Source organism: Trachemys scripta, chromosome 3, assembly GCF_013100865.1.
Source record: "Trachemys scripta elegans isolate TJP31775 chromosome 3, CAS_Tse_1.0, whole genome shotgun sequence".
Taxonomy (NCBI): Eukaryota; Metazoa; Chordata; order Testudines; family Emydidae; genus Trachemys; species Trachemys scripta.
This window is the reverse complement of record NC_048300.1, coordinates 2,101,182-2,119,742: the sequence shown is the minus strand read 5'-3', so window position 1 is coordinate 2,119,742 and position 18,561 is coordinate 2,101,182. Positions and strand designations below refer to the sequence as shown.

The following is an 18,561-nucleotide window of genomic DNA, read 5'->3' as shown; positions in this document are numbered from 1 at the left end:
GTAGTGTAGACCAGGCCTAAGACAATAATTCTGAGAAATGCAGACTTCCCCATTCTCTTAGATTTCAGAGTTAGTATGATTTCGATCACTAACATTTTGGTGATCATTAGCTATTTCACTGATGACCACTTAATCAGGAACATGCTGCTAATATGCTTATCCCACAATCCCAAACTGTCTTGACACACCTTCCCAGACTCCAGAAACCCTAAATGTCCCCCAGTCTAGCTGCCAAAACTTGAAGTTTCTTTCAACATCCCTTTCCAAAACAATTTATATAAATTAATCTGTATAGTATAAACATTACAGTACATTGAAAACTTGAGAGACCAGAGAAAATGAGTATCAATTAACAATACTGTATTATTTAATGTAATAGGTAATGCAATCAAAATATTTTATTTTAAATCTCCCAGATGTTGCCACAAAATTTCCTGTTTTAGAGAGTCACCAAAATGAGACTTGCTGGAATTGACCTGTCATTTATTTAACACTTGTTTTTAAAGTAATCTATTCAGATATAGATTAGATTTGAAAATTGTTACACAAATAAAACACTAAGGGAAGCTGATCAACTGTGCAGTTGTTCAATCCGAAACAAGATCAAATGAATGCCATCCTTCATTATCAGATACTTGTGCTAATATACCAGTTTTGACAGCAGCTCCACCTGTTAGCAGTAGGTCATAAATTTAAGCATAAACGCTACCAATAGTATTTTCTCTTTTAAGACATCTTTCATCAGCAGTGTTTTAACCAAAATTTGCACAGGAACAGCACAAAAGCTTGCCTCAATACAGAGAAATGACTAAACAAAAATAACTTTAAAATACAAGAATGAAAAGTTTATCTGGTAATTAAGCAATAGAAGAAAAGGATAATCTGTAGGTTTCCAATAGGCACTCAAAGTTTTACATGGTGGCTTTATCCTTCATAAATACAATCTGGCTGCAGCAACCCAAACCACAAAGCTCTTGCCTGAATTATAAAATATCTTTGGGCATTTACATAAGAAACTGAAAGTAAAAGATACACTTACAAATGAGAACCTTATTGATGTATTGCCTATTACAGGATAGCATTGTATTTCACCCCTTTTGGGGGATCAGGAAGATCTGTTTTCCACAGAAATAATACCAAAACTCATGTTACAGTTGTATTTTTCCATACGGATTGTGTGTGTGTGTGTGTGTGTGTGTGTGTGTGGGTATTTCTTTGGGAAGGATTAATCGTAACTGGTTTATAAGAAGAAATTTATTTCACTCCCAGAACTCAAAAATAGCACACGCCCTTCTCCCCCCATCCCCTAAATGTGATTCAGTTGTTGAAAAACTATTCACTTTCTCACGGAGGTCTGGGTTTCTTCCAACAGATCTCCATGCTCCGAGTCCTACAGGCCTTTGCTTTTGTGATAAGACTACTAATGAGGGTGTGACTACTAATGGCTGTTGTGAGACGTGAAAACCTGCCTCCACATGAACACGGCAGCCCAAAGGGCACTGGGACACAAAGCAACAACACTCCTTCAGTCACTGCTGGCCTGAGTCAGCTTTAGTGGTTTAGAGGCACCACAGCGATAAGCAGAGTCAGATGATTTATAAACTAACCCCGGGGTGAAACGTCCCTGCGCTGCCAGCACCCACAGCCGCTCCCCCCTCACGTCTGCTCTGCCGGGGTGCAGGAGCCCCAGGGCCGGTCGGCTCCGCAGCGGCACTGCCTGGGGACCGGGACAGCCAGGCACGGGCCCTGCCCCGCAGCGATGGAGTAGGGTGACCAGATGTCCCGATTTTATAGGGACAGTCCCGTTTTTTGGGTCTCTCTCTTATATAGGCTCCTATTACCCCTCACCTCCCTCCCGATATTTCCCACTTGCTGTCTGGTCGCCCTAGGGGAGCCACACTTGGCTCAGGCTCGCTGGCCGGGACCCCGCTGCCGTCTGCCCGGGGGGGGGGGGGGATACCTGTCCCAGGCAGGTGATGCGGGGCTCGGCTCAGGCTCGCTACGATGGGGCGGGGGGGGAGGTGCCGGGCTCGCCCGGGACGCGGTGCCGCCCTCACCTGCCGAGCGGGCGCTTCATGGCCGGCTCGCCGGGGGGCCGGGCCAGGCGCAGGCTGGGCCTCAGGCTGCAGCCCGGCTCGGGCGGGCCGGCGGGGCGCTCATGCTCCAGCGTGACGGACTCGTTCCGCTTTCTCATCCCGCGGCTCGGCCCCGTCTCTCGCCCGCAGCACCGGGGGAGGCGGCTCCTGTCACCGCGCTCAGCCCCGGCCCTTCCCTACATCGCCCCGGCGGCGGCGAGACCGCGACCCGCCCCGCCCCCACCAATCAGAGGCGGCGGGGAGACCACGTGACTGCGTGACCCGCCGCTGGGGCGGCCCCAGCTTCTCCTGCCCACACCAAAGATGGCTAGCTAGCCCCTGGCGGCCATCTTGAGTGCGGGCAAGTGGGCACAGGCCCCTGGCGGCCATCTTGAGTGCGGGCAAGTGGGCACAGGCCCCTGTGGGGGGTGGTATCCAGGCCCCTGCAGGCATCGCCCCACAGGCAGTGCTAAGGAAGATCCCTTCCAGCGTCTGGACACCCCTGTGCTGCCCTGTCAGAGGTCACGGGGCACATGGGGCAATGCAGGCAGCTCTTCCCTCCCAACCACTGCGTCCGCATGGAGAAAGCTGCCCAACCTGCACCAGGGCCAACAGAGGCGCTCGCTGAGTTTGGCCACCACTACCCTCACTTCCACTTCAACAGAGCCACCATGGAGACGACCCGAAGAGAAAATGTCAATCCAGCGTTCTTCAGCCTTCCTTAGCACCCACCTTACAGTGCAAAGGCTGTACAATTTCGGATTTGCATTGATGATAACACATTATCCAGAGCAGGCCACTTTCCTCCTGCCTCTCCTAGTTAAATCTCACATCAACCCTTCTGAGTAGGAAAATCACAGCATTCCTTCCTAAATACTGAGCCCCCATGATTTCAACCCTGGGCCTGAATTTTCAGAAGTGCTGACCAGGTCCAACTGTTCCCCCACCTGCAAAAAATATTCTTGTATAACCTCGAAACTCTGGGAAGAGGCCTCTGTAAAGTCTCTCTGTCCACCCCCTACACATCACCTTTAGGCTAAAATGAAATCTAGGAAGTTTCACCCCAAAAGAAAAATGTTAGAATATTTTATGAGTCAGTGAAAACTGTAATGAAAATCTCTCTGTAATACTGTAGCATTCACTACCCACAACATATGCAATAAAAAGGAGAATAAAACACTGAAAGAACAACAGAAGTAGCATTTCTTGCACACTGAAGTCTTGCATCAGTCTTCACTACAGAGGATGTGGGGGAGATGTCCAGAAAGTCTGGCTCTGATGTGGGTAACAAATGAAGTACTGTCCCACATTTGTGTGTCAATAGAGGAAGTTTTAGAACAAACTGAAAAACTAAAAAGTAATGTCATCAAGACCAGATGGTATTTAAGATTTTGAAAGGAACTCAGATATGAAATTGGAGAAATGGTAATTGTAGCATGAAATCAGGCTCTGTACCTGATGACAGGAAGGTAGCTAACATAACTCCAATTTTTAAAATGGGCTCCAGAGAAGATCCTGGCAATTACAGGCTAGGGAACCTACCTTCAGTAACATGCAAATTGGTACAAACTATAGTAAAGAACAGAATTATCAGACATATAAACATGATTTGTTGGGGAAGAGTCAATACAGTTTTTGTAAAGGGAAATCATGCCTCACCAATCTACTACAATTCTTTTAAGGGGGGGAGGGGTCAACAAACATAGACAAAGGTCTCTGACCCAGTGAATATAGTGTATTTGGACTTTCAGAAAGCCCTTGACAAGGTCCCTCACCAGAGGTTCTTAAGCAAAGTAAGCAGTCATGTGATAAGAGGATCAGGAACTGGTTCAAAGATAGAAAACAAAGAGTAGGAATAAATGGTAAGTTTTCACAATGGAGAGAGGTGAACTACAGGGACCTGCTGTTCACCACATTTTCTAGATCGTTAATTAATATATTGAACAGTGAAGTGGCAAAGATTGCAGACAATATATCATTATTTGAGATCGTTAAGTCCAAAGCTGACTTTGANCACACATTTCAGCATGATTATGGGTCTGTGTCTGTCACAGAGGTCATGGAATCCATGACCTCCATGACTTCTGCAGCAGCCAGTGTGGCTGGCTGCTCGGGCAGCCCTTGAGCCAGCCGCACTGGCCCCTGCTGGGGCAGTCTCTGGCCTCCGCACCCCCCCTCCCTCCAGTTTGGGTGTAAGAGGGGGCTCATGGCTGAGGCAGGAGACTGGGGTGCAGGGCAGCGCTTACCTCGGGGGGCTCCCTAGAAGCAGCCGGCAGGCCCCTGAAGCTCCTAGGTGGCAGGGCCAGGGGGCTCCGCGTGCTGCCCTACCCGCAGGCACCGCCCCCGCAGGTCCCATTGGCTGCGTTCCCGGCCAATGGGAGCTGCGGAGCCGGTGCTCGTGGCGCAGCACGTGGAGCCCCCCGGCCATGCCTCGGGCGAGGAGCTGCAGGGACGTGCCGGGCGCTTTGGGGGCTACGCAGGGCTCTGCGGCCAGCTGCCCCCGGCAGCACTGGCGGGGTGTGTCCCGGCTCGCTGGGCAGGGGAAGGGGTCTGGTGGGGAGGCTGCAGCCTGCTGGCAAGTGCCTCGGGGTATGTCTACAGGCACTGAACGGGGGCGGGGCCTCGCCACGGCACGTCACGGGCTCAGCCGGGGCTGGGCGGAGCGACGGAACGTCCCGCCCTGAGGCCCCCAGAAGGGCGGGGCCCGGACTCCTGGGCGGGACGTGTCTGTGCTGGAAGGGGAAGTTTGTCCCTCGCCGGCGTCTGTAAGGCCGGGGGCGTGGCCACGATCTGCCGCCGCTCCCATTGGCGGAGCGGGCCGGCGGCGCGCTCTGGGAGCAGGGAGCGGTTCCCAGCTCGGTCCGCGCTGCTCGCGGTTCCCCCCATGTTCGGCGAGCGGGGCGCGGAGCTGGTGCGGGGGCTGCACCGCGCCGCGGACGGGCACCTCCCCGCCTTCAACGTGAGCCGCGGGCCGGGCCCCTGCCCGCCCCCCCCCCCCCCGGGGAGCCCGCCCCGCCCTGCCCTGGGGGTCCGGCCCCTCGGGGCGCCGGGAGAGCCGCGCTACAGCCCAGGGGCCGGCAACCGGCTCCGGGCTGATTGTCAGCGGCCTCCCGCCGCCGGGCCGGGCCGGGCTCTGCTTCTGAATTCGGCTTTAACTGACGCGCCTTAAACCTTGTAAAACCCTCATTAACTTCCCCCCCCCCCTGAGTGCCGGGCTGTGGCCTGGGGGACAGACGGACAGACAGAGCCCCTCTCAACACGTCAGCGTGTGGGTCTGACAGGGAAACCTTAACCCCGAGTGAATACGTGAAGACTGGCCCAGCCGGGCCTGCTCGGGGGGCTCCTGTGGCTCTCTGGGAGGTTGGCCATGGGGCGTTTCGGACTGTAGGTTAATGGACAAAACAATGAGGGTCTCAAATTTGCCTTCAAACATTGTTCCTCTTACCAGGAAAAAGAAGAACAGGAGTACTTGTGGCACCTTAGAGACTAACCAATGTATTACTTCTTCGGATGCATATGGGCTGTAGTCCACGAAAGCTTATGCTCTAATAAATTGGTTAGTCTCTAAGGTGCCACAAGTACTCCTGTTCTTCTTTTTGCGGATACAGACTAACATGGCTGCTACTCTGAAACCTCTTACCAGGGGCATCTGTAAAGGAAGAGGCGGAAGAGCGGAACGAAGGGCCGTATCCTGCAAACATTTACCTTTTGATGTTTACGTTTGCAAACATCAAGCATAGTGATGCTGTAAATGCAGGTGGGATCGTGCCCCATTGCCCCAAGGATCCTGCTCAACTGGTTTCTCAGCAATTAGCCTGAACCAGTGTTTACAGAAAAGTGAAAAGCTAACGGGCCACTCCCCTGCCAGCCGAAGTTGGAGCAGGGCAAACCCGCTATGAGACTACCTTCTTTTGAAGATATTTCTTTATGACTTGAATATATTTCATTTCAGTTTATAAAGTAGGCATCTCTCCCTGCCTCTGGCTGTAATGATGGAGCGCCATGCTTAATTTAGACAAGTAAAACTTATTGATTCAAAATACCTGCTGAAATCAGTGAATTTATATGTTGCAGGAGGATGGAATCCGACAAGTTCTTGAGGAGATGAAAGCTTTATATGAACAGAACCAGGCTGATGTGTAAGTGTGGTTGTGTTGGTGAAAAGACTAATGAGCTGTCTACGCATGAGAAGAAAGGGAAAGCATGCCTCTTATTTAGAAATGACAAATACAGGAATGTTTCTCTTTGTTCATGTGTGTTAAAGAGGCCATTAGAGTTTGTGCTTTTTTTTTTTAAACACCCACCCCCCCATCCCCCGAAAAAAAAAATTTCAGAGCTTCCTTAATTATCATAAAAAAGAAAAAGTCTGAAGTACAAGGGAAGTGACATCTTTCCTGTTTTGTTGAAGGTCTTCATTGGAAGGCCTGGAATTGTGGATTAGAAACTCAGACATTAATTGAAGGGACCAGCATGCTGCATCTTTAAGAATCCAATTATTTATCAAGCTGAATTAAACATGTTCACAAAAACGTCCAAAAAGAGTTTGAACTGGGCTGAATAAAAAATTGCTCTGCTATTAATCAGATTTCATTTCCTGTGTATCTGTGATGTGAAACTGCTTGACCATAGATGATATACTCAGCTGTGCAAATCCACTTACTGATCTAAGGGTGCATTCCCAAATGCAGGAAAGGACATGCATTGTTAAATGTCACTTTTTACAAAATTGAAAAAAAAAAGAGTGTTTCAGTTGTATTTAAGAGTAAAATATGTCTTAAAATATAGCTAGGAATGTGTATGAGATAAGCAGCATGGATCAATTATTTTTATGCCTTTGTTCTCTTTTTGTTTTGTATTTTCAAAGAACAAAATTGCCCAGTGCCAGAAAAACTTGTTCTGAGAACACACCAGACAGCTAGCAAACTAGCTAATGTGGTCAAGAGATTATTTACTTAGCTGAACTCTAGTATGTCGCTCCCAGTGGGAGAAAAACGAGGTTGTGGTGAGGAGGGTGCTAAGTGCCAGAGAAATTCTAAACTAAACTACATCTGTGCTTTGTGTGAATGTGTAGCTTTGGGAAAAATAATAGGAAGAACATATGCTTGCCAGTTTCTTGTTCTCAGCGTAATGTAATACTGTTTCCCTTTGCGTTATTACCAGAAATGAGGCTAAATCAGGACGAAGTGACTTGATCCGAACAATCAAATTTCGTCATTGTTCTCTGCTGCGAAATCGACGATGTGTTGTTGCATACCTGTAAGTTTCTAATGGAGGTGTATCTTGCTTTCACAGCAATTGTCTGTGACTGGAATACGGTCTCTTACATGGACAAAGAGCTGCTTTTTCAAGCGCTTCCTCTGATTTTGTGTGCCCAGATTGAGACACTGGTCCTAATTTTCAAAGGGTGCTGAGCACTTGCTGGTCCCATGGACTTCAGTGGGAGTTGTGGGTGCCCAGCACCTCTGAGAACCAAGCTGCAATGTGTGTTTAAAAACTAAGCACACAGATCAGAGGCCACTCTTGAAAATTCTGGCCTTGATTTTTTTCCTAATGTTTTCATATTATGTTCAATATGAAACATTGTTTATCTGCTTAATCTTGGTTGTAGTACTGCATTCATCAGTAGTATCCAAGCACCTTACAAATATTGTAAAATGAACACAGGAAGGTCTCTGTATCATTGTTTCCCCTTATTCTGTAGGGGCCTTGTTTTTATTTAAATACACCTCTACCCCGATATAACGTGGTAAAGCAGTGCTCCGGGGGGGCGGGGCGAGGCTGTGCACTCCGGTGGATCAAAGCAAGTTCGATATAACACAGTTTCACCTATAACTCGGTAAGATTTTTTTTGTCTCCCGAGGACAGCATTATATCGGGGTAGAGGTGTATATGATTTTGGCAGGGCTATGGAGGGAAGACTAGAATAACAGGGTTTTACACTTCATTCTGAAGGCATCAGAGTTAGTATAAATAGGGGATTGAGTCCAGATTCCTTTTTGGATTAATACCTCTGTTTCTGATTGAGAACAGAGTGGTTTTAATCCCTGGTTAATTCTTCCAGGTATGACCGGTTGCTTCGGATCCGAGCCCTCAGGTGGGAGTATGGCAGTGTCTTGCCAAACGACCTCCGATTTCACATGTCTGCTGAAGAAGTAAGCCCAGCTTTGTTATAAACTTGACTTGTTTAATAGATTCAGGGTAGAATGGAAGTTGTACTGGTAGACTTAAGAAGGCAGTGAAAAATATTTTAAAGTGGCTACAAGCTGTGTTTTTTAAAGCGTGTGCACTCATTATTGAGACCCTGTGTCCCTGTAGGATTGTTGGTTTAGTTTAGTGTTCTTATGTCTACAGACGGAGTGGTTCAATCAGTATAAAAAGTCTCTTGCTACCTACATGAGATCCTTAGGAGGAGAGGAAGGGCTGGACCTCACACAGGACATGAAACCTCCCAAAAGCTTATACATCGAAGTAAGTGCAAGGCTGGGACTTCTGAATGAGCTTTGTGTGTGGAACTATCTATTAAAAGTGCACACCCAGGCTGGCAACACAAGACTCGTGAGCCACACTCTGCTCTTTTTGAAGACATAAGACTGCATGGCAACACTTGGCAGCGAAGAGTTTGAAGATGTGCAGGTAGTGGCTGAATGCCACGAGGCTCTGCTCTTCCTTTTCCTTTAAACTCTGGTCCCAATGTGCTCAATATGCCCTCTGGTTCTAGGACCCCTTCTCGCTGTGCTCTTGCCTTTATTCCCTCACCTCCATAGAGACTCCTGATCATCCCCAGTAGTTCACTTCTCTGCGAGATGCATAATGTGATATGGGGGCTGGTGTTAAGCAAGGTGGGCCAAACTTACACAAACGAAGGTTGAGGGTGCTTGGTTTTGTGTTTCAGTTCCGTTTTATGTTAGATGTTGTTGGGCTGTGTGTCTGCCTTAAACACAGGTCAGGTGACGTGCAACAAGAGGAAACAGTGATTTGTGCACACACATTGCATTCTGTGCCTGACACATTGGTACTCCTGTCCCTGTGCATCTGCTGATGTTGAAAGAGACCCATTTCTCCTTACTGTAGGTTCGGTGTTTAAAGGATCATGGAGAATTTGAGATTGACGACGGTATAACAATTCTGTTGAAGAAGAATAGCCAGGTACCTATGCCCAGAGAGCAGGACGGTTACTAAAACGGGATAACTGAACCCTTAGTGTGTAGGAATGAGTTGAGGAAATCACTCTTCTGCCCCCGTGGGGAGCGCTTCCTTTGGAGTCCTTCACGGAAAGGCTTGAGGGGGAATAACTGACAGTCCAGTGAGTGCTCTTGATTCTGAAAGATCCCAGAGCCCATTGTGATGTACTCAGGGTGGCACAGCTGCAGTAAAATGCCATAGCTTCATGGAAGTCAGCAGAACTATAACTGTTGACAGCAGCTGAGGATCTGCCCCTGGGTGGATGCACAGTAGTGAGGGGGGAGAGCAATTCTGGTTTATGGTTTGATCCTTGAAAGAGTTACTGTGGGCGTAATGCTTGCTTCCCTGACTACGGCAATTGTCCACCCACTAGTAAGTGTTGCAGACGAGCCATTTTTCACACCGAGACCTTACTGGTTCCACACAGGACGCAGCAGCTGGGCAAATCTAGCTCTGCTGCCCTCTCCAGCTGTTCCTATGGTGCAGCCTGATGATTCTGCTCAAGTCCAAATGCAGAACTGGCTGTCTTCACGCAAGGCTGCCTTGAATTCAGAAAACCTCTGTTTGTTTTTCAGCATTTTTTACCACGCTGGAAATGCGAACAGTTAATCAGACAAGGAGTGCTGGAGCATGTTCTGTCATGAACACAGGGCGGGAGCTGTGGGCCAGCCTCCATTGACCTCCTTCCTTGACGAACTCTCTAAGAAGAAAATCAAACCAACTGTAGCAGTGATTTTAGCAGGGGCAAATACAGCTTTTCTAGTGTAATGTGTCTGTGTGGTGCTATGGTCTGCAAAGCACGGGGGTGGGGAGAGAGACAATTTGATAACTTTCCCTGAAAATACACAGTGAGAAGCTTTTGGGAGCATTTTTAAAGTGATGCCAGTTGGCAACGGGGTCGGTTTCAAAGCGGCTGAAGTAGTTTCTGGGGCAGCACCTGCGTGAGTCCCTTTAGCAACTCTGCTTTCACACTCCTACTTCGATCCAAGCAGGGGTGAGTGATGCACAGAGGCAGCTACCAGGAAGCCCAGAGGATTTTTCTCTAACCTTCCTGCAATACCTCTGGTGCGTGGGGCCTCTTGCTGCCAGGGAGAGCAGCCAGGAGACAAGAGTCACCACAGGCTGCTCCTTGGCCTGGCCCATGCTACCCCCCCCAGCCAAGATCCCTGAAGGCCCTAACACCAGCTCCTTTAAGTGGTCCCTCTGCCCCCACCTCCCTTCATGGCTCCTTCCCTGGGGGACTCTGAACTCAGCAAGTCCCCTGCCACACACCCAGCCCCATCTGCTGGGCTCCACAGACCAGTACTAACAGGCAGCTACCCGGGCCTGTAGGGGAGACTAAGGGGCCTGGTTCCCCCTCACTTTAACATCCATACCAGGGAGGGACACAGCCCCTGCTACCATAGAGCCCCAAACGCTGGACTCCCCTGGTTTTACTTCATTGCCAGGCTCCTCCAACGCCCAGCAGGAAGGGATACATTGCTGTTCTTGGGGAACCAATGGGGCTCCCATTGGCCCCTACCCAGAGAGGCTCTGTTAGTGTGTTGCTGCTATTGCTGACAAGACCCTGGTGCTAGCCCTTCCTCCTCCCATCGTACTGCACGGCTGGGCAGGGAGGGATGCTCACCCTGGTGGTGGGGAATGGAGACTCCACGCACAGGGAATCAGAAGAAACGGGGTAGATGAGCAACACAGAAGGTGAACAGAGCACCCCTTGCATCCTCAGACTGAAGGCAGAATAGGGTGAAAGCAAGTCCCCCACCCAGAGTGAGTCCATAAACAAGAAGTGGGAGACTGCTTTCACAACTGGCACACGTGGGAGGACCAATGCCTAACAGGCCAAAATGGGCTGTAGTAAAGGCCATATCCCTAGAGCAGGTGATATACTAGCAACCCCTGCACCCAGCAAGTGAGCAAATGCTTGTACAAAAGACCACACACACAATTCTGAAAGGAAGGATGGTGCAGCCTGCATGGAACTTGGAGGAAGGAGATTGGAGGCAGCACTGGAAGTCAGTCTGTGTGCACAGGGCTGGAGTGCTGTCTGCAGTTACAACATCTTTGTAAATAGTTCTCTCAATAAAGAGACATTTTAGTTTACAAGTATGGAGTCCTCATGTCCTCTCAGTCCTGCATGCTGCATGAGACTCCATACTCATCAACTAAAACCCCAATGCTCTAATTAGTTAATTCTGTGCATCCCCTCACTCCCTGCTCAAGGAGCCCTGGTGCTACAGCGCTGAAGAGGAGCAAGGAACACATGAGCCAAACCATATTTCACAGGAGAGGAGCAGGGAGCAAAGTGACTTCTCTGACAGACAAGGCAGAGAACAAGGAGAGATCGCTCCACTGTCCCAGTTCTCTGGGCCAGGGCCTGTACTCTTGACTTGATATAAGCGAGGGTCTGTGTGTCCTAGAATCCAAGGGAAGTTGGGCAGAGCCAAATCCCAGAGGAAATAAAATCAACCCAGAAACCAATGGTAAAAATGTAATTTTAATATTAAAACCATTTCCCATTCCCAGTGACCCGAAAGCAGAAGACCCTAAAAATACAAGGTCATTCCACTTCCAGCAGCATGGGCCCCTGAACGAGAGCCAGGACTCAGGGGTGAATAGTATATTCTCTGTGTATAAAACTGCATGTACAATACAAACTGCCAGTGTGCAGACAAATTCAGAGGGTGCGTTGCAATTACCGTAAATAGCCCCAAGACAGACCCTTCTATTGTCTGGAATGGCCTGAATGGCATTAAAGCATCCAATGCTTTCCCATTGAAAACACAGGGCATGCTTCTCTTATGGCCATTATCTCTTTCCCCCGCTCCCTGAGAGATCTCAGCAAGCCCTTTCCCCTGCCGGGCGCAGCAGGGGAAAGCGCGCACGGTGTCTCCACCCAGCACTAACACTGCCTATCCCAGCGGCAGATGGGAGTTCACCATGACCCAGTGTGCAGACCGGGACCCCCTGCAGCACAGCGGCTCCCAGGCTGAGATAATGGAGTGCAGCGATGGTGTCTGTTACTGATTGTCCTTCCAGCTGCAGCCAAACCCAGCGCCGGGGCCCCTTCACACGCCGAGAGATGCCTGCGCCATTCTTCTAATCACTTCGGTCAGGGCTGAGAGCTTTTCCTCCAGGGCCAAGTTCTTTTTCTCAGCATTTTTCTGCCTCTGCTCAGTCGCCTGCAGAGCTTTCACCAGCTGCGCGTTCTCCACGTACAGGTCTTTCAGCAGCAGGTCACACTTCACGTTTCTGTCGCGCTGGAAAGCGGGAGGAAGCAGCTTTAGGTCAATGGCCCTGCAGCCCTGCATGAACTCCCCTGGGGTCGGGCTCTCGGCCTCCTCTTGTAAAAATAATTGTTACAGAATCAGATGGAGCCACAATTAACAGCTCTTCCCCTGGACAATGGGGCAAGCTTTGATATGAGGAGAGCGGCCCTCTGGTGCCCAGCTGATCTAACTGGAGCCTGATTTCTTATCCACCCTCTGCTGGGCACAGACGGGGTGCAGTATAGAGAAACTCATAACCCCGACTCAAATGACATTCCAGACACTGCTCTAGGGCTCTCTCCCCAGCACGAAGCCCAGACCCTGGGCTAGATAAGGGGAATGCAGGGAGATGAACTCTACCCCTCCAATCCAGAGCCAGGATGTGGGGCTATCTCCTATAGCACCTCCCCTCTGCGGCTGCTACTCCACCCTAAGGGCAGGAGAATACACAGCCCCTCTGGGTTGGCTGGGCAGGGCACTGGAGACCACAGAGTCTGCATCGGGGAAGAGCATCTTTGCACATGGACTCGCCAGCCGAGCGAGGAGGGCTTTAAACGAGGTGACAAAAACCCCGGGTAAGTATAACAAAAGGTGCCTGTAACAGAGGACTAGATGTTGGGGGCAAATGGAACATTACACTGGAGTCACAGGAGCAACAAGAGGGGAAAAATCAGTGGGGGAATCTGCTCAACCTCTTAGATGTTTATACACAAATGCCAGGAGTATGGGAATAAACAGGAAGAACGAGACGTCTTAATCTACAGGCTAAATTATGACTTAACTGGTATCAAAGAGATACACTTATACAATGTGCAGATCACACCAAGCTGGAAGAGGCTGCCAGCACATTGGAGGACAGGACTGGAATTCACAATAACCTTGATAAATTCGAGAATTGGTCAGATACCAACAAGATGAAATTCAATAAAGACAAGTGCAAAGTACTGCACTTAGAAAGGAAAACTCAAATCACAGCTACGAATGGAGGGTCACTGGCTAGGTGGTAGTGCTGCTGAAAACAATCTGGGGTTTTTACATTGGATCACAATTTGAATGAGAGTCAGCAATGCGATCCAGCTGCGAGAAAGGTGAATATCATTCGGGGATGTATTCGCAAGAGCGCTGTATCTAAGACACGGGAGGTCACTGTCCTGCTGTACTCGGCCCTGGTGAGGCCTCATCTGGAGCACTGTGTCCAGTCCTGGTGCCATACTTTAGGAAGGAGGTGGATAAATTGGAAAGAGTGCAGAGGAGAGCAACAAAAATAGTCAAAGGTTTAGAAAATCTGACCTATGAGGGAAGGTTAAAAAAACTGGGCCCGTTTAATCGTGAGAAAAGAAGACGGGGGAGGGGGGACCTGACAGCCTGCAAATCCGTGAAGAGCTGTTCTAAAGAGGTCAGTGATCATTTCTTCTCCATGGCCACTGAATTAGGACAAGATGTAATGGGTTTAATCTGCACCAAGGGAGATCTAGGTTAGAGATTAGGAAAAACTTTCTAACTCTCAGGGAGTGAAGCTCTGGAACCGGCTTCCGAGGGAGGCTGTGGCATCCCCGTCACTGGAGGTTGCACAAGCCCCTGTCAGGGAGGGTCTGGGTTTACTTGGTCCTACCTCAGCGCAGGGAGCTGCACTAGCTGAGCTCTCGAGGTTCCTTCCAGCCCAACACTTCTGTGACTCTGAACACGGACCCATGGCCCACTCTCAGCTAACCCCAAACTGACCTTGGTCCCCCATCCTGCAGAGGCCAGTTGTGTGGTCTGGCGGCACATGGGCAAGGCCCCCTACTCTGGCTGCGATGGCTCCCGAGGACGCGGGAAGAGCTGCGATATATGGGATATAGCAGTCTCTGACCCCTGCACCCACCAGCCTAGCAGAGACCTGCGGCAATGGGCCGGAGGGGAGGGGACCAGTGCTGCAGAGGGGCGCAGAGATTCATCCCGTGAGCACCCAGCCTGGCACCACTTGGGGGTGGGGGTCTGATCTGGGCCGACAGCAGGCCCCTCTATCACTGACCTGCTCCTGGAGCTGGGTCACCTTCTCCTGTAGCATCCTCTGCATGTTCCTCACGTCCCGTTCCAGCTCCTCCGTCCTCTCCTCCATCGTGCTGAGCAGCTTCTCGTGTTCCTCCTGCAATGCACGGTGACAAAGGCACATCCGGCCTCAGCCCCAAACCACCCCAGACTCACCGGGGAGCCACACCCAGCACCATGCGTGCCGGACACGGATTCCATTCGCCATCACTCCTGTCGAGCACTGGCTGAACTGGCGGCCCCCTGTGACCGCTAATGCAAACACCCCTGTCGGCTGCTCCCTCGTCCTTCCCTTCCTCCTCCCCCAGGAGCGAGCTCATTCCCCTCTACACACAGTCTAAACCCCAGCAGGCGAGTTCTCAGAGGCAGGGACTGTTTGTATTTGCACATACAACACCTAGTACTGTAGGCGCCGACTTCCCCTCTTTCACGTGGGTGCTCGACACCCCCGGCCCCACCCCTTCCCCACCTCCTCACCTGAGAGCGCCACATTCCTGCTTCCCCCACCCCAGCATAGTAACGCTGCCAAACAGCTGTTTGGTGGCGGCCAGGCAGGAAGCGCTGGGAGGTAGGCGGAGGAGTGGGGACGCGGCACGCTCGGGGGGGAGGAGCAGGTGGGGTGGGACGGAAGGGGAGCTTGGCTGCCAGTGGGTGCACAGCACCCACTAATTTTTCCCTGTGGGTGCTCCAGCCCCGGAGCACCCACGGAGTCAGCGCCTATGCCTAGTACAATGGGGCCACGATCCCCGACGGGTCCTTAGAAATGAGGGATAATAAGGCCTGGTCTAGGCTAGGAAATTAGATCAGTATAACCACGTTGCTCAGGGGTGCGAACGATCCACACCCCTGAGGGGTGCAGTTAACCTGAACTAACCCCCAGTGCAGACATCCATTCTCCCGTCGATCCAGCTCCCACCTCTTGGGGAGGTAGGGGACGTGCCCTCCCACTGGCGTAGGGAGCGTCTCCACTGGAGCCTTGTAAGTGTAGACAAGCCCAAACATTAAATGACGTGGCAGAGACGGGACTGAATGGGTTTTATGTGGCAGCTCTTAGGGATTAGCACAAAACCTTTAAAGGACTGTGGAAGCACAGAAAGAACTGTCATGCATTGCATTCCCTTTCTGTCAGTTCTTTCTCTGCTTCCACAGGATGCAGGGGGAACTTTACAGCAATGTCTTTAAAAGCAATTGCTTTTGAGTGGAGACTCCTTCCCCAAAGGCAGGGACCGTGACCTGGGAAGCTCTGTTTTGACGTTTTCCTGGGTTCAATTTCCATTGCTGGCATTATCTGCTGGGCTGGCTTTTCATTCTTTTCACGTTTATTTTGCTCTGATTTAATGAGAACATTTTGAAACCGGGCCTGAAGCGACACACCCTGAGACCAGCCCGACTGCCCACTGGCTTAGTAGCAGGGGTCACCGGGCACATGCACTCCTGTGTCCCACCCAGCACTAGCTCCCCACGCCACAGCCTCTGGCTTTCCCCCCGTGAACACAAACAGACGTACGGCCTCTCACCACGGCAACTCCTGTTCCTGGGCACGGGACGAAGCTCAGCAGTGCGGGCAGTCTGAATGCAAAGGTTTGTTTCCCAGCGTTTGGGGGACAGCGCAATGAAAAGGCTGCACTCAGGGAGTTTGAATTAACACAATGGATTGCGCTTTGTGTTAGATTTTTAAGATTAATGGTACGTCCCATGACTGAGCTCTTACATTGCCCTTTTCGCCACAGATCTCAAAGCACCTTACAAAGGCAGCGAAGTCTCATCATCCTCATTCATCAGATAGGGGAAACTGAGGCACAGAGCGGGGAAGTGACTTGCCCACGGTCACCCAAGAGCCAGGAACAGACCCCAGATCTCAAGTCCCAGGCCAGCGGCCTCTCCATTGGGTCCCATTGCCTTTGCTGATGAGAAATCTCTGCCCCTGCTTCTTACCTGAAAGGTGGCCAGTTGCCTGCTCGCCTGCTCGGCCTGGAAGCTGAGATTGTCTTGTAGCTGCTGAACTTTCCGCTGTTCTTCTGCCCACCTCCTTTGCAGCTGGGCGAGACAGTTCCTGGAGACTGAGCTTTCCAGCTGGTCCTTTAGCTGCTGCAGCTCCTGCCCGTGCTGAGACTGGGTCAGGCTCAGTCTTGTGTTGGCTTCTAATAACTACAGCACACGAGAAAAGTGAGACTGAGGCACCATTTCACAGCGGAAGACACAACAGCATCACAAGGGCTGGGGATTTAGGGGCGCTCCCAGCTAACCCACAGTGCTGAGGGCAGAAAGAGGCTCAGTGCTCATTCCGGGCGCTGGTGCAGTGAGAACTGGACGGACTCCTGTTGTAAGGTGGCAGCGTAACCTACGGAGATTAGTGCCTGAGCTATGGTGCAGGGTGAGGCCACCGAGCCCAGAAAGGCTGGTCAGGGGACTCCACTGGCTATTTCAATGATCACGTACAGACAACCAGAAGGACATTAGCCACCGGCTTCCTCGAGAAGACGGAACATCAATGCGACGCTGTCAGATGTGGCTGGTCCCGCTGTATGTTGTTAATCAGCAGAACTACCCGCTCCTGGGCTGAGAGAGCAGCTCTAGAAACGCGCCACTCAGGCTGCAGGGAGGGAGACTAGGTCGCTCTCTCCCAGCCCTGTCGTCTGTCACAAGAGCAGAACTGACGCACCAGGCCTGCCTACAAGAGACCATTAGTAACAGGTGTAAGGCCTGTGACCAGGGAACTGAGACCCTGACACACTGGGAAGGGCCTACAGTCACGCTAAGGAGAGGCCCAGTGCACGCTGGGAGCCATGGCAGGAGAAGTGGGCTCTTGTTGGTCTGTTCTGAGACTGATGCTGGTTCCTCTGTCTGTGAGTCAAGACGGGCTGGGTTCAGAGATGGCTGGAGGATGCCCATGGAGCGGAAGGCTGTGGGTGCCTGGGGAGTTCACCCCAGAGTGACCCATCACATGGGAGGAGGGCGCCAGGTGACCGTGTTTGCCAGTTTTGTCGTTTTCCTGCTCCAAGTTATAACTATTGGGCCCCTATCTCTTTAGGGCAGGCGTAGGCAACCTATGGCTCGCATGCCACAGGCAGCACGCAAGCTGATTTTCAGTGGCATTCACACTGCCCAGGTCCTGGCCACCGGTCCGGGGGGCTCTGCATTTTAATTTAATTTTAAATGAGGCTTCTTAAACATTTTAAAAACCTTATTTACTTTATATACAACAATAGTTTAATTATACATTATAGACTTAGAGACCTTCTAAACACGTTAAAATGTATTACTGGCATGCAAAACCTTAAATTAGAGTGAATAAATGAAGACTCGGCACACCACTTTGGAAAGGTTGCCGACCCCTGCTCTAGGGTTTAGCCACGCGTCCTAGAGCACCCAGGAGTTGGGGGCTGGCTGCACATCGTGCATTATCTCCTCCGATTCTCATCCCCAGGAGGGAGGGGGCTTCTCCCAACACCTGGCAGTTGTCGCTGACCTCCCCCCCAGAGTTGGAGCAGTTCCCTGCCAACAGGAGCCAGCGCCCCCGCAGTGGTCACACCCCTTTAGGGGGGGCTTGTACCACAGGGGTTGCTAGCAGGGAACAGGTACTGCGATTATAGCTGGTTCCTTGCACCCAGGCCTCTCCCCACCTGCAGCCAAGGACCAGCCACCATCCAGCCCAGCCTGCAGCTGCATCAAGTCCGTACCTGATCCTGGCTTTCCTCCAGCTCCTCCCTGAACTGTGCTGCCATTAGCCGCAGCGTCTGGCACTCCTGCGTCACACGTTCCAGTTCCACCTCCAGCTCCTGCACCTGGCTGACCTGTTAGGCAAAGGGGGGGGGGCGCCCGTTAGCGTGGAACCCCGCAGACCAGGCTATTTCTTGGGTTCCTGCTCTCGGTTCCGTGGATGTGAACGAAGCCCCGCGCCCTCCTCATGGTCACAAGGTGCCCGCGTCGTGGCACACCCCTCAGCCTGGCGCGCTGCAACGTCATGCACAGACCCGCCAGCTGGGATTCTTAAAGCCTTCAGCCTT

At 51.2% G+C, this 18,561-nt stretch overlaps 3 protein-coding genes across 7 annotated transcripts in view; 1 reads left to right on the top strand and 2 right to left on the bottom strand.

Moving 5' to 3' along the window:
- Positions 1–2,319, bottom strand: part of ABHD12 (abhydrolase domain containing 12, lysophospholipase) — a 60,954-nt gene extending 58,635 nt beyond the window's left edge. The window contains exon 1 of the mRNA XM_034763930.1: positions 2,058–2,319. Coding sequence (XP_034619821.1) covers positions 2,058–2,194 — 137 coding nt within the window. The 5' untranslated portion in view covers positions 2,195–2,319. The remainder of the gene's footprint in view (positions 1–2,057) is intronic.
- Positions 2,320–4,870: 2,551 nt separating this feature from the next.
- GINS1 (GINS complex subunit 1) lies at positions 4,871–10,025 on the top strand. The gene is made up of 7 exons (XM_034763926.1): positions 4,871–5,034; positions 6,150–6,214; positions 7,236–7,331; positions 8,137–8,227; positions 8,427–8,543; positions 9,147–9,221; positions 9,833–10,025. The coding sequence occupies exons 1-7, from the start codon at positions 4,960–4,962 to the stop codon at positions 9,899–9,901; spliced, it is 588 nt and encodes a 195-aa protein (XP_034619817.1). The 5' UTR covers positions 4,871–4,959; the 3' UTR covers positions 9,902–10,025.
- A 1,707-nt stretch (positions 10,026–11,732) lies between these two features.
- NINL (ninein like) overlaps positions 11,733–18,561 on the bottom strand; it is a 53,423-nt gene continuing 46,594 nt past the window's right edge. For all 5 annotated transcript variants that reach the window (XM_034763925.1, XM_034763923.1, XM_034763924.1 and 2 more), the window contains 4 exons: positions 18,235–18,348; positions 16,490–16,702; positions 14,538–14,651; positions 11,733–12,514 (listed from right to left, as the gene is read on the bottom strand). In XM_034763925.1, coding sequence (XP_034619816.1) covers positions 12,323–12,514; positions 14,538–14,651; positions 16,490–16,702; positions 18,235–18,348 — 633 coding nt within the window. In that variant the 3' untranslated portion in view covers positions 11,733–12,322. The remainder of the gene's footprint in view (positions 12,515–14,537; positions 14,652–16,489; positions 16,703–18,234; positions 18,349–18,561) is intronic.

Coding starts and splice junctions, on each gene's coding strand:
- GINS1 (XM_034763926.1), top strand. CDS start 4,960: ATGTTCGGCGAGCGGGGCGCGGAGCTGGTGCGGGGGCTGCACCGCGCC. Junction 8,544..9,146: donor CCAAAAGCTTATACATCGAA/GTAAGTGCAAGG, acceptor TCCTTACTGTAG/GTTCGGTGTTTAAAGGATCA. Junction 9,222..9,832: donor TGTTGAAGAAGAATAGCCAG/GTACCTATGCCC, acceptor TTTGTTTTTCAG/CATTTTTTACCACGCTGGAA.